This window comes from Tiliqua scincoides, chromosome 4 (genome assembly GCF_035046505.1).
Source record: "Tiliqua scincoides isolate rTilSci1 chromosome 4, rTilSci1.hap2, whole genome shotgun sequence".
In the NCBI taxonomy this organism is placed as follows: domain Eukaryota; kingdom Metazoa; phylum Chordata; class Lepidosauria; order Squamata; family Scincidae; genus Tiliqua; species Tiliqua scincoides.
The window spans coordinates 1,524,836-1,537,446 of record NC_089824.1 but is presented as its reverse complement, the minus strand read 5'-3'; the positions used below and the strand labels follow the sequence as shown (position 1 = coordinate 1,537,446).

General features: G+C 53.2%; 1 protein-coding gene across 1 annotated transcript in view; it reads left to right on the top strand.

The window, feature by feature from the left end:
* The first annotated feature begins 1,387 nt into the window (after nucleotides 1–1,387).
* Nucleotides 1,388–12,611, top strand: part of GPT (glutamic--pyruvic transaminase) — a 31,599-nt gene continuing 20,375 nt past the window's right edge. Inside the window, exon 1 of the mRNA XM_066626260.1 lies at nucleotides 1,388–1,466. Coding sequence (XP_066482357.1) covers nucleotides 1,414–1,466 — 53 coding nt within the window. The 5' untranslated portion in view covers nucleotides 1,388–1,413. The remainder of the gene's footprint in view (nucleotides 1,467–12,611) is intronic.

Genomic DNA, 12,611 nt, shown 5'->3' with positions numbered 1-12,611 from the left:
AAGGCTGGGGGAGGCCTGCTCCTCCCACCTCATTCAACCAGGTCTGCACCACACATGCCAGGTTGGCACCCTTGCCCAAGATTAAATGCTAGATGATGCAGGTTTTATTATTCCCCAACTTGGCATCCTGGAGCAGCAGCTTCAGACTCAGGGAGTCATTGCCAAGAAGACCACCAGTCATGGGAGGGTTGGAAAGAGGGACAGACAGTCTCTCTGTGACGGATGCTCCTTCCCCCAGTGCCCCGGAACAGCCTGCCCAGCCCCTCCTTGCTTGTGAAGTGGCGATGACAAGACTGTGACTGTCCCTGAACAGGAAGGTCCCCAACCACAAAGAAAAAAGAGGCAACATATGTTTGTGTGCACCTCCAGCCTGGCAAAGACTTCTGGAGAACCCAAAGGCTTAGTGGCACTTTACAGGGGGAGGGATTCACCCCCCTTGCCGCAATCCACTGCTGAGGCAGCCTGCATCATCTCACCTCAAGGCTGCACATGTCAGGGAAAGTGATCACATGTTCTGGAATCCTGTGTAGGGGAGGATGACAGTGCTCAGTGGCTCAGAGGGGGGCATGAGGGTGAAAATGCCAGGAAGAAACCATTGTTAACAATTCAGCAATGAGAGGGAAGGGGAGCCGAAATAAAGGCTGAGGACCTGAGGGGCTGGAGACCAGCTTTCTAGATCTCCTCTTCCCAGGGAGGAGGGGCATGTGGCAAGGCAGCCCACAAGGACGACTGTCCAGCCCACACTGGCAAAGCAGCTGTGACTGTTCCCAGAGGGAGAAGTAGGGGAAGACAGGCAGAGGGAGTGCCAGCTGGGCATAGCAGTCCTGGATTGCAGCTGAAAGGGAGCTGTCTTCACACAGCACCAGTGGGCCCAAGACATGCAGGCAGTGGCAGAAGGCAGGTGGAGGCTCAGGGTCAAGGCCCTGAGGGGCTGAGGGGCTTTCCTCTTCTTCCCAGAGGATTCTTTGGCTCTTTTCTTAAGGAATCTCCTTTTGTGACCTGATGACCCTTGACGGGTTATCAGCTGGGGGCTTCTTCTGTTCCAGCACCTGGCTGAGGCTCACCTGCTCACTTGCTCAGGGGGGCAGCTGCTCCATCTGCATGGCTGCTGGATTGTCTTGGCCATGGAGTTGGGCAGACCCTGGCTTGGAGACCTGCCTGATAAGAGGCCCTCAGGACTACACAGGGACTATAAGGCCCTGACTGCCAGTGATAATCCCCAGAGCAGGTACACAGGAGCCACAAAAGGAAATTAGGAATCTCCCGCAAAGAGCGCAGCAGCAGGCCTATCAGAGCCCGTGTGGTGACACCACCCTCTCCAGTGGCTCCTGCAGGCTGATAAGCCAGCCTGGGTGTGCTGCCCTCTGCTAAGTTCCACTGGCTGCACACCGCCCTTAACCCCTGCAGTGCACAATGGGTCTCCCTCCCAAGGCACCAGATCAGTCAGGCAACTGGAAAATCCCCAGGTGAGTCCTTGACAGGCAAGGTAATAATGTGACTGTGGAGGAGTGGAATGGTCACAGTTGCTCTGTGTGTGTGTGTGTGTGTGTGTGTGTGTGTGTGTGTGTGTGTTCAGGTATTTGTCATAGTTTTCCCTGGGAACCTTTTTTGGGCATCTGGACTCAGTCCTGAAACTCTGAACATGCGCAGAGTGCCTTGCTCTGGCACAGAGCCCTTACACAACTGTGCTTAAGGGGAAAGCATTCTAGCACAGCTCCTGTTCAGTTCGAGGCACTTTCCCAAGAAAACTCCGGTGGCTTGTGCCCCAAGGATTGGTTTGGTTTGGTTTGCCTCCTACTCTGCCTCCTTTGGAGGTGCTCTGAATCCAGAGTCTTGAAGGTGTGGGAGCAAAACCATTTTCATGTGAGGTCAGTTGAAATGGAGGACACACTCAGAGGAGATGCCAAAGTGCACCCACGGGGCATGCAGTCGAGGGTCCCAGGTTCAATCTAGAACCCTCTGGATGGTGAGGGAGGGAAAGGGGAGATAAAAGGAGACTTAGAGATGGCAGAGAAATTAAATGAGTTCTTTGCATCTGTCTTCACGGCAGAAGACCTCGGGCAGATACCGCTGCCCGAACGGCCCCTCCTAACCGAGGAGTTAAGTCAGATAGAGGTTAAAAGACAAGATGTTTCAGACCTCATTGATAAATTAAAGATCAATAAGTCACCGGGCCCTGATGGCATACACCCAAGGGTTATTAAGGAATTGAAGAATGAAGTTGCTGATCTCTTGACTAAGGTATGCAACTTGTCCCTCAAAACGGCCACGGTACCAGAAGATTGGAGGATAGCAAATGTCACGCCTATTTTTAAAAAGGGAAAGAGGGGGGACCCGGGAAACTATAGGCCGGTCAGCCTAACATCCATACCGGGTAAGATGGTGGAATGCCTCATCAAAGATAGGATCTCAAAACACATAGACGAACAGGCCTTGCTGAGGGAGAGTCAGCATGGCTTCTGTAAGGGTAAGTCTTGCCTCACAAACCTTATAGAATTCTTTGAAAAGGTCAACAGGCATGTGGATTTGGGAGAACCCATGGACATTATATATCTGGACTTTCAGAAGGCGTTTGACACGGTCCCTCACCAAAGGCTACTGAAAAAACTCCACAGTCAGGGAATTAGAGGACAGGTCCTCTCGTGGATTGAGAACTGGTTGGAGGCCAGGAAGCAGAGAGTGGGTGTCAATGGGCAATTTTCACAATGGAGAGAGGTGAAAAGCGGTGTGCCCCAAGGATCTGTCCTGGGACCGGTGCTTTTCAACCTCTTCATAAATGACCTGGAGACAGGGTTGAGCAGTGAAGTGGCTAAGTTTGCAGACGACACCAAACTTTTCCGAGTGGTAAAGACCAGAAGTGATTGTGAGGAGCTCCAGAAGGATCTCTCCAGACTGGCAGAATGGGCAGCAAAATGGCAGATGCGCTTCAATGTCGGTAAGTGTAAAGTCATGCACATTGGGGCAAAAAATCAAAACTTTAGATATAGACTGATGGGTTCTGAGCTGTCTGTGACAGATCAGGAGAGAGATCTTGGGGTGGTGGTGGACAGGTCGATGAAAGTGTCGACCCAATGTGCGGCAGCAGTGAAGAAGGCCAATTCTATGCTTGGGATCATTAGGAAGGGTATTGAGAACAAAACGGTTAGTATTATAATGCCGTTGTACAAATCGATGGTAAGGCCACACCTGGAGTATTGTGTCCAGTTCTGGTCGCCGCATCTCAAAAAAGACATAGTGGAAATGGAAAAGGTGCAAAAGAGAGCAACTAAGATGATTACGGGGCTGGGGCACCTTCCTTATGAGGAAAGGCTACGGCGTTTGGGCCTCTTCAGCCTAGAAAAGAGACGCTTGAGGGGGGACATGATTGAGACATACAAAATTATGCAGGGGATGGACAGAGTGGATAGGGAGATGCTCTTTACACTCTCACATAATACCAGAACCAGGGGACATCCACTAAAATTGAGTGTTGGGCGGGTTAGGACAGACAAAAGAAAATATTTCTTTACTCAGCGCGTGGTCGGTCTGTGGAACTCCTTGCCACAGGATGTGGTGCTGGCGTCTAGCCTAGACGCCTTTAAAAGGGGATTGGACGAGTTTCTGGAGGAAAAATCCATTATGGGGTACAAGCCATGATGTGTATGCGCAACCTCCTGATTTTAGGAATGGGTTAAGTATGCCAGATGTAGGGGAGAGCACCAGGATGAGGTCTCTTGTTATCTGGTGTGCTCCCTGGGGCATTTGGTGGGCCGCTGTGAGATACAGGAAGCTGGACTAGATGGGCCTATGGCCTGATCCAGTGGGGCTGTTCTTATGTTCTTATGTTAGAACCCCTTCTGTGCCTGAAAGTCAGAAGCAGCACTGCCGGGCAGTATGGCCAGCACTGAACCAGTGGATCCAGGGTCTGACTCCATGTAAGGCAGTTTCCTGTGTGTGGGAAATTGGAGAGCCACCAGCAGGCACCCCACCCCATCCAGACCCTTGGAGACCCAGCCAATGAGCTTGGTCCAGATGTGCTTCCCATAGTGGGTGCCTGGCTTTGGGGCACGCTCAGACCTGGAGAAGCCCCACTGCCTGCTTTCGGAGAGGCTGCTGTTCATGGACCAGGCGTGCAGGTGCCCCCTGGGAGACCTCTAGGCAGAGTGGAGGCTGTTACTCTGGGCGGCAGTCAGAGTGGTGGCATCGCTGATGCAATGCCTGCTTAGAGTGACGTGCCCGGTGACGTGACGAGTGACGTGTGACAGTGCCACAGAGGATGTTGAGGCATGACGTCAGCCCTGCACCATCCAACCAGAGTCTCTGCAGTGCTGTCAACAGTCTCAGGGCATGTGGGCAGCACTTCACCAGCGAAAGCTTTCCTGGTGACTGTGTCTGTTGGGGGCAAAAGCGGCATCTCTGGAAGTCCTGCTTGTCGCACCAGCTGCTCAAGGCACAGCAGCCCCACTGGGAAAAATGGGCAGCAACGGTAGTTTCTGCACTGCTTCTGCCTTCAATCACCCGCAATGTGCTGGGCGCTGTATGTTATTGAACTTCCAGCTGGAATCCTTTTTGTCTCCACTGGCATTTACAGAAGAAGACCTGAGGGCTGGAGTTTGAGGCAGAATTGGGGCGAGTGTCAGCACAGGAGAAGCAGGCGGGATGAGATGCCAACCCCACTGGAGCAGTCCTGGGGGGCCATGCTGCAGAACCCAAGAGTGGGAGGGACCCCCGGTGAGTGAGCATCTCCCTTCCCCCTCCATCCAGGCAAAGCACCTTGCAGTTGGGAGGGGAGAGGAGGTGGCTGCTGGCCAGTGAAGATGACCAGAGGCCTGGAGTTTGAACGCAGGATGTCTCTCCCCAGTGTGCTTAGAAAGCGGATTCCTCCGAAGGAAGGAAAGGGGCAAAGTGCAGCGGCTGAAGCTTTTGCTGCCTCAGCATCAGGACCCTGAGGGACTTTTGCCTGCTGACCCTCCTCAGCTGCCCCATTCCTCTGCCAAGAGGTCCCAAGCCCCAGCTGAGATTGATCTTGCTCCACCTGCCTTTGGAGTCATTGCCCAGAGTCCCAGTATGTGCACTGGTGCCCAGAACCCAGAAGGCTGCAGTGGGCCCTGGGCGCCTTGGTCCCTGGAAACCCGGAAATGCTGCAAGCCTGAGGTAGATGGACCAAGACAGCTTCATGTGCGTGTGTGTGTGTGTGTGTGTGTACAACCTGCACTGTGAACTAGAGGTCTTTGCACTGGGCAACCAAGTCTCTGCCACCTAAACAGGCACTTCCTGATTTTCTGTTTTGCTGCCTTAGACATGTTTACTCAGAAGGAAATGCCTGAAACCTGAGCAGCTGCTTAAGCAAAGGCAAGCCCCCCCCCCCACCTTTGCCCCTTTGTCTTATCATTGTTTGTTTGGTGCAGGAGGGCTGGCACCAGCGTCTCTGTGCCCGGTCCTGCTGGCTGTGCCCTTGCAGCAAACATGCCCTTGGTGAGCACTGGCAGTTTCCATGTGGACTGAATGTGGGCAGAACTTCACCATTCAATGCCAGCAGAGAGAGAAGGGGAGGGTCTGAGCTGGGGTGGGGGCACTGGAAGGCTGGACAAAATGTGAGCAGCCAAGGCCAGTGCAAGGACCGCCAGGGCCAGTGTCATCCAGGATCAAACTTAGAGGGATCTGCCAGGAAGCAATTCATAGTTTTAAGAGACAGCAGTTCAGCTGAACACAAGCCCAGGAAGACAGGCAGTCCCTGGGCCTCTTGTGGCTCCCTGGAAGGCGTTCAGCAGAGGAGATGTCAAGCAGGCCCAGGAAGACCTGCTCTGGCAGAAAATCCTCCTTCACACACACCACCACTTGGTGTTTGCTGAGCTGCGGCCGCTCCGCCTGTCAGGACTCCGGAGAGTCAGAAGCCGGTTGGACCAGTGGAGAGGGAGGAGCATGGGCTGCAGCACTGCCCTCTGTGATGCACTGCAGGGGCTTGAGGAAGGGAGTGCCCACCCGGCCTGTGAGCTGAAGGCCGCCAGCATCAGGCTGCTGCTCCAGGTCCTGGAACTGGCCTGTGCAACAACGGAGGCTGCAACAGAGCAGTTCAGCTCAGAGCTGACAGTTGTGGCTGGTCTGGCAGGGGCAGTGGTGTAGCCAGAGGGGGGTAGTAAGTAGGTACTGCAATGTGCCATGTAAGCAGCCCCTCCCACTCACTGTTGGAGCCATTCTGGGCAGCGATGGCAACGCCCCCCCCCTACTATGGTACTGGGCAGGGAGGTTGCCTTGGGAGCTTGTGGAGCTAGCCTGACCTTGGAGCAGCCACAGCCTGACCTGTCCAGCTGAAAACTCTCCCAGAGGCGACTTTTTGCTTGGCTGCATTTGTGGGGAGGACGGGGGGTGGCGTTTCATCCCCCTCCTAGAGGTGTATCTCTCAGTTATGGGGAGCCACTGAAGGAGTATAGTGGAAGACTTGGGCATCATCCTATTTATCAACATTGTGGCTGCATATTTATCTGCACCCTTCTTTAACATGGTACGTAAGTAGCAGGTCCACTGAGTCAGCCTCTGCCCCAAGAGAATGGAAGTCTCCGGCTGCCTGGTCTGCCATTTGCAGTGGCCCCAGAATCCTCCAAACATTCCATGTTGGAAAGTTCCACCTTGTTCCTCACAAGGCAAAGAACTCCTTCCTCCTGCTGCGCACAAAGTCAAGCGCTAGAGGAAGATGTGGCCTCCTGCCAGTAAAACAGAATGAGGGTGCTACAGGGGGCCCACCCGAGCATGAAGACTAGGTGAGGGACCATCCACCCATGGCCAAGACCGCCTTGGCGAGGCTTGGCTGGAAATTCCCAGGAGGCTGGATTGTGCCATGTCCACAGCCAAAGGGGGCCTGGTGCGCACTTGTCAGATCTGGCCTGGGCTCTTGCAGAGGGCAGCCAAAGTAAGTCGCTCTTAGTTGTGGCATCAAATAAGGCGTCAGGACCTCCGTTTCTCCCAGTGAACCACAGCAGAGCATGTCTCAGTATATAGCTGATGGCTGTACGCTGGTGGCTGGCCATTCACGCTGCAGAACCTTTGGCACCTGAGTTTGTTCTGAATCAATTTTTCTCCCACTGAAACTCCACAGTATAGACATGCTGATGTGGAATCCTGACAGGAAGCCCTGGGCCTTTTCACGCCCAAAACTAGAAAGAGCCAGTGAACCTCACACTGTTGGTGTCACAGTCAAACTTCAGTGTAGGATGTTTCTCACGAGAAAGGAGGACTCTTTAGAAAAGTCCCTGATGCTGGGCAAAAGGAGAAGGGGACGGCAGAGGATGAGATGCTTAGATAGTGTCACAGAGGCAGTGAACATGAATTTGGATACACTCTGGAAGTTAGTGGTAGACGGGGGGGGGCGCTGGCATCCTGTGGTCCAGGGGGTCACAAAGAGTCGGACACGACAATGACTCAACAACAACAACAACGGAAAGGATGTAAAATGAGGGGGATCACTGCAGCCTCTACAGTCACACTACGCGGTGCACCTCCAAGTATCACTTGAAGCCCTACACCTGGTGCTGCAGTTTCCAGTGGAACTAGTGGAGCCCCCAGTCCAATCCTGTACCTGCAGCACTGCTGAGGCAGTGGTGCAAACCAGACCAGATGTCCCTTCAGAGTGGCGAGGTGCTCTGTGAGCGAGGCCCATTCCTCCTCCCCTGCAGTGTCACAAGGCTGATCACACAGCACAGTTGTTTGAGGTGGCAACTTCTGCAGGGTCAGCCCTGCCTGCTCATTCTTGCCTGAGGGATTGAAATGCTACCGTCCTCGCAAGGCTGTTGTCCCTGACACTGTGCCTCAGTGGACTCTCCTGGATGCTCCATCCCTTATCTACACTGCAGGGGAGAGGCCTCGCTTTGCTCCTGCTCAGGACCTGGCTTCCCAGAGGCGGCTGGTGGGGCACTGTGGGAAACAGGATGCTGGGCTAGGTGGACCAGATCCCTTGGGCCAGGTCCAGCAGGGCTTGTCTTGCATTCTTGTGGTGGTGGAATTTAGGGCTGCTCCAGCAAACCCAAGTTTGGCCTTTACTCCAAAGAACCTGTGGCACCTGATGCTTCCTTGTCATCAGCCCAGACAAACAACGGAGATATGCACCCAGACCCACATATGCATAAATGTGTCCCACAGCAGCCTGCCTCCCGGTGTTCGGAGCCTGCAGGTGCCAGGAGGCTGTCCCAGCTCTCCTGCTCCCCTTTTCATTGTCTGGATTTGCTCAGGCCCAGGGCAGGTGGCTGTGGGATGACCCACGTATGAGGCACATTCATGAGCCAGCTTGCTTGCAGGGGGATTTGCCTGTTGCTCCATTATTCCCAATCATGGCCCGCCATAGCATGTCCTGGGCTCTTCCTTGGGCAGCTTAGGAACTCAAGGGCAGAAGAGCAGCACAGCTGGATCAGGCCTGAAGGGGCCTGTCGTAAATAAAGGGGGGTTTGGGGTGCTCAGGGTTCTTGGTTTTCGAACCCCAAAGCCCTCAAGGCCCCTCTGCTCAGTAGTACTGCCACCACCCTGTACGTGCCAGCGCCTCAGTCCAGGGATACTGAGACCCTCTAGGCTTAACTCTATCCCTTGCAGGCACTGAGTGCTTTCTCCAATTAAAGCCTCAGTCCTCAAGTTACTAGACCTCAATGAGCACTTGGCAGCTTGCTGAACAGCTAGGCAGGATTCTGAACCTTTGTCCCCAACGGACAAGGAAACAACTTGGTAAAAGAGATTTTAGTTTATTAAGTACATAAGGCAGCAAATGCTAGAGGCATAAACATCTAGGATAGCTAGCTGGCTATCTCTATTAATCCCTATCTCTTGCTTGGGTCAGTTACTCTTGTAGATCTCTTAGCTCCAGGGCTACCTATGGGGCCAGGTGCCCATGGTGGACAATGGAGTTCACAGGTGTGCAGGATGTTGCACCCAAAAAAACTCTGTTCAAGAAGGGACCCCCCCCCCGGGCACTCATTATTATACTTCTTATGCTAATAGTATAAGTACCCCTGGGGGTACCCCTGGGGGCTGGGGGCCAAGAATAGGCCCTCAGTTTGGCTGTACTTGTCGTAAGAGGCGACTAAACAGCCACCGGGTAGATGGGACTCGTCAGCCTAGGAAGGCAGCTCATCTAAGAGAAGGAAACTCTGATCCCAAACCTCCACTGCCTTGTGGCTACATCCAGTTCTGGAAAAGGCTTCAGGAGTCAACCTCGAGGCAAAATCAGGAGCCGGAGTCCCTTAGGCAGTTCATGGCTGAACACAGTCACGTTCTGGCAACTCCTGCGACGCCGCTGGAACCAACCGTATTGGCTTCTGCCTTTCCATTGGACCATTCCAGCGACGTGGAGAGGGGGGATTTGCTGCATGGGTAACAGCCTATCCTCCATACCTTCTTTACCCAGGCTTCGCGCACTGGAGAGGACACTCCAACTTCGCCATACGGCGTCGGCACAACACGGGAAGCAGCAGTTTACCGGTTATAAGTCTTTGCTCGATTGGCGTAGAGCATGACGCCAGGGGCTGCTTCCGACGGTGGGAGAGATCATTGCATCTCATTGGGCAGCTACCGCCCGCCTTAAGCTGGGCAGTCCCCAGCCAGTAAGGTGTTGCCTCGCCACGGTCCGTTAACCTCATGGGGTGCGTGGGGTTTAGGGTGAAAACCGACAAGCGGATCGACAACTCTGCACCATGCAACAGAAAACAGAAAACTACTGCCCTAAAGCTGGGCACCTGGAACGTTAGGACAATGACACCTGGCTTCTCTGATGACCTGCAAGAAATAGACGACGCACGCAAAACAGCTGTCATCGACATGGAGCTGAGCAGACTGCAGATGGACATCGTCGCCTTTCAAGAGACTAGGCTGCCAGATTCCGGATCTGTCAAGGAGAGAAATTTCTCATTTTTCTGGCAGGGAAAACCACCAAACGAAACCAGGGAACATGGCGTTGGCTTTGCGGTCAGAAATACCCTGCTGAAATCCATCATCCCACCTACTGTGGGAAGTGAAAGAATTTTGTCCCTGCAGCTCCAGTCATCAGCAGGACCTATCACTCTCATCAGTGCTTATGCACCGACTCTGTCGTCTCCAGCAGAAGCCAAAGACAAATTCTATGATGACCTGGCCACCACTGTCAAGAAAATCCCTGTAAAAGAGCCATTGTTCATCCTCGGCGATTTCAATGCTAGAGTTGGTGCTGATAACAGTTCATGGCCCACTTGCTTAGGTCAGTTTGGCACTGGGAGGATGAACGAAAATGGCCAACGCCTGCTAGAGTTTTGCTGTCATCACGGTCTCTGTGTCAGCAACACATTCTTCAACACAAAGCCCCAACATAGAGTCTCTTGGAGACATCCAAGATCAAAGCACTGGCACCAGCTCGACCTGATCCTCACCAGACGCTCCAGCCTTCCCAGCATCAAGATCACACGCAGTTATCATGGTGCTGCCTGCGACACTGACCACTCCCTGGTGTGCAGCAGAGTGAAACTGCAAACAAAGCGACTGTATCACACGAAAAAGGAAGGAAGACCTCGCATTGATACCAGCAAGACCCGGGATCAGAGAAAAGTGGAGGAATTTGCACAAGCGCTTGAGGAATCTCTTCCAGGCCCGGCCGACGCAAACGCATCCAACAGATGGGAACATTTCAAGAATACCGTTTACAACACTGCCTTGTCCATATTCGGCAAGAAGACCAACAAGGAGGCAGACTGGTTTGAAGCCCACTCTGAGGAGTTGACACCAGTCATTGAGGAAAAGAGGAGAGCTCAAGCAGCATACAAGGTCTGTCCCAGTGAGCGCAACCTGCAGGTCCTCCGAACTGCTCGCAGCAAAGTCCAACAGACTGCCAGGAGATGTGCTAACGACTACTGGCTCCAGCTCTGTTCCGAGATACAGATAGCAGCTGACACGGGCAACATCAAGGGGATGTATGATGGTATCAAGCAGGCCCTAGGTCCAACACAGAAGAAAATTGCCCCTCTGAAGTCTGCCACAGGCGAGGTCATCCAGGATCGGGCGCAGCAGATGGAACGCTGGGTGCAGCACTACTCTGAGCTATATTCCAGAGAAAATGTAGTCACCGAAGAAGCACTGAACAACATTGAGTGCCTGCCTGTGCTGGAAGAGCTTGACAGTGAACCAACCCTAGAAGAACTTCACGTGGCCCTGGACTCCCTTGCCTTTGGCAAGGCACCTGGAAAAGACAGCATCCCTGCTGAAGTCCTAAAATGCTGCAAAGAGATCATCGTCACTGAGCTGCATGAAATCCTCTGTCTCTGCTGGAGAGAAGGTGGAGTACCTCAAGACATGAGGGATGCAAACATCATCACGCTGTACAAGAACAAAGGTGACAGGGGTGACTGCAACAACTACCGCGGCATCTCTCTCCTTAGCGTTGTAGGAAAGCTGTTTGCCCGAGTTGTACTAAAGAGGCTCCAGGTACTTGCAGAGAGCGTCTATCCAGAATCGCAGTGTGGATTCCGAGCCAACAGGTCCACCACTGATATGGTATTCTCCCTTAGACAACTGCAGGAGAAATGCAGGGAACAACGACAGCCACTCTTTATAGCCTTCATAGATCTCACAAAGGCTTTCGACCTGGTCAGCAGAGACGGCCTCTTCAAGATTCTCCCCAAGATTGGATGTCCACCCAGGCTCCTCAGCATCATCAGATCCTTCCACAAGGACATGAAGGGCACTGTTGTCTTCGATGGCTCCACATCAGACCCTTTTGACATCCGAAGCGGAGTGAAGCAGGGCTGTGTTCTTGCACCAACCTTGTTTGGGATTTTCTTCGCTGTCCTGCTGAAGCAGGCCTTTGGAACTGCAACAGAAGGCATCTATCTCCGGACCAGATCAGACGGAAAGCTCTTCAACCTCTCCAGACTGAGAGCAAAATCCAAAGTCCAGCTGAAATGTCTGCGTGACTTCCTCTTTGCCGACGATGCAGCTGTCACTACCCACTCTGCCAAAGATCTCCAGCAGCTCATGGATCGTTTTAGCAAGGCCTGCCAAGATTTTGGACTGACAATCAGCCTGAAGAAAACACAGGTCATGGTTCAGGATGTGGACTCACCTCCCTGCATTACAATCTCTGAGCATGAACTGGAGGTTGTCCATGACTTTGTGTACCTTGGCTCAACGATCTCTGACACTCATTCTCTCGATGCCGAGCTAAACAGGCGCATCGGTAAAGCAGCTACCACGTTTTCCAGACTCACAAAGAGAGTCTGGTCCAACAAGAAGCTGACGGAACATACCAAGATCCAGGTCTACAGAGCTTGCGTCCTGAGTACACTTCTGTACTGCAGCGAGTCATGGACTCTTCGCCCACAACAGGAGAGGAAACTGAGCGCTTTCCACATGCGCTGCCTCCGACGCATCCTCGGCATCACCTGGCAGGACAAAGTTCCAAACAACACAGTCCTGGAACGTGCTGGAATCCCTAGCATGTATTCACTGCTGAAACAGAGACGCCTGCGTTGGCTTGGTCATGTCGTGAGAATGGATGATGGCCGGATCCCAAAGGATCTCCTCTATGGAGAACTCGTGCAAGGAAAGCGCCCTACAGGTAGACCACAGCTGCGATACAAGGACATCTGCAAGAGGGATCTGAAGGCCTTAGGGATGGACCTCAACAAGTG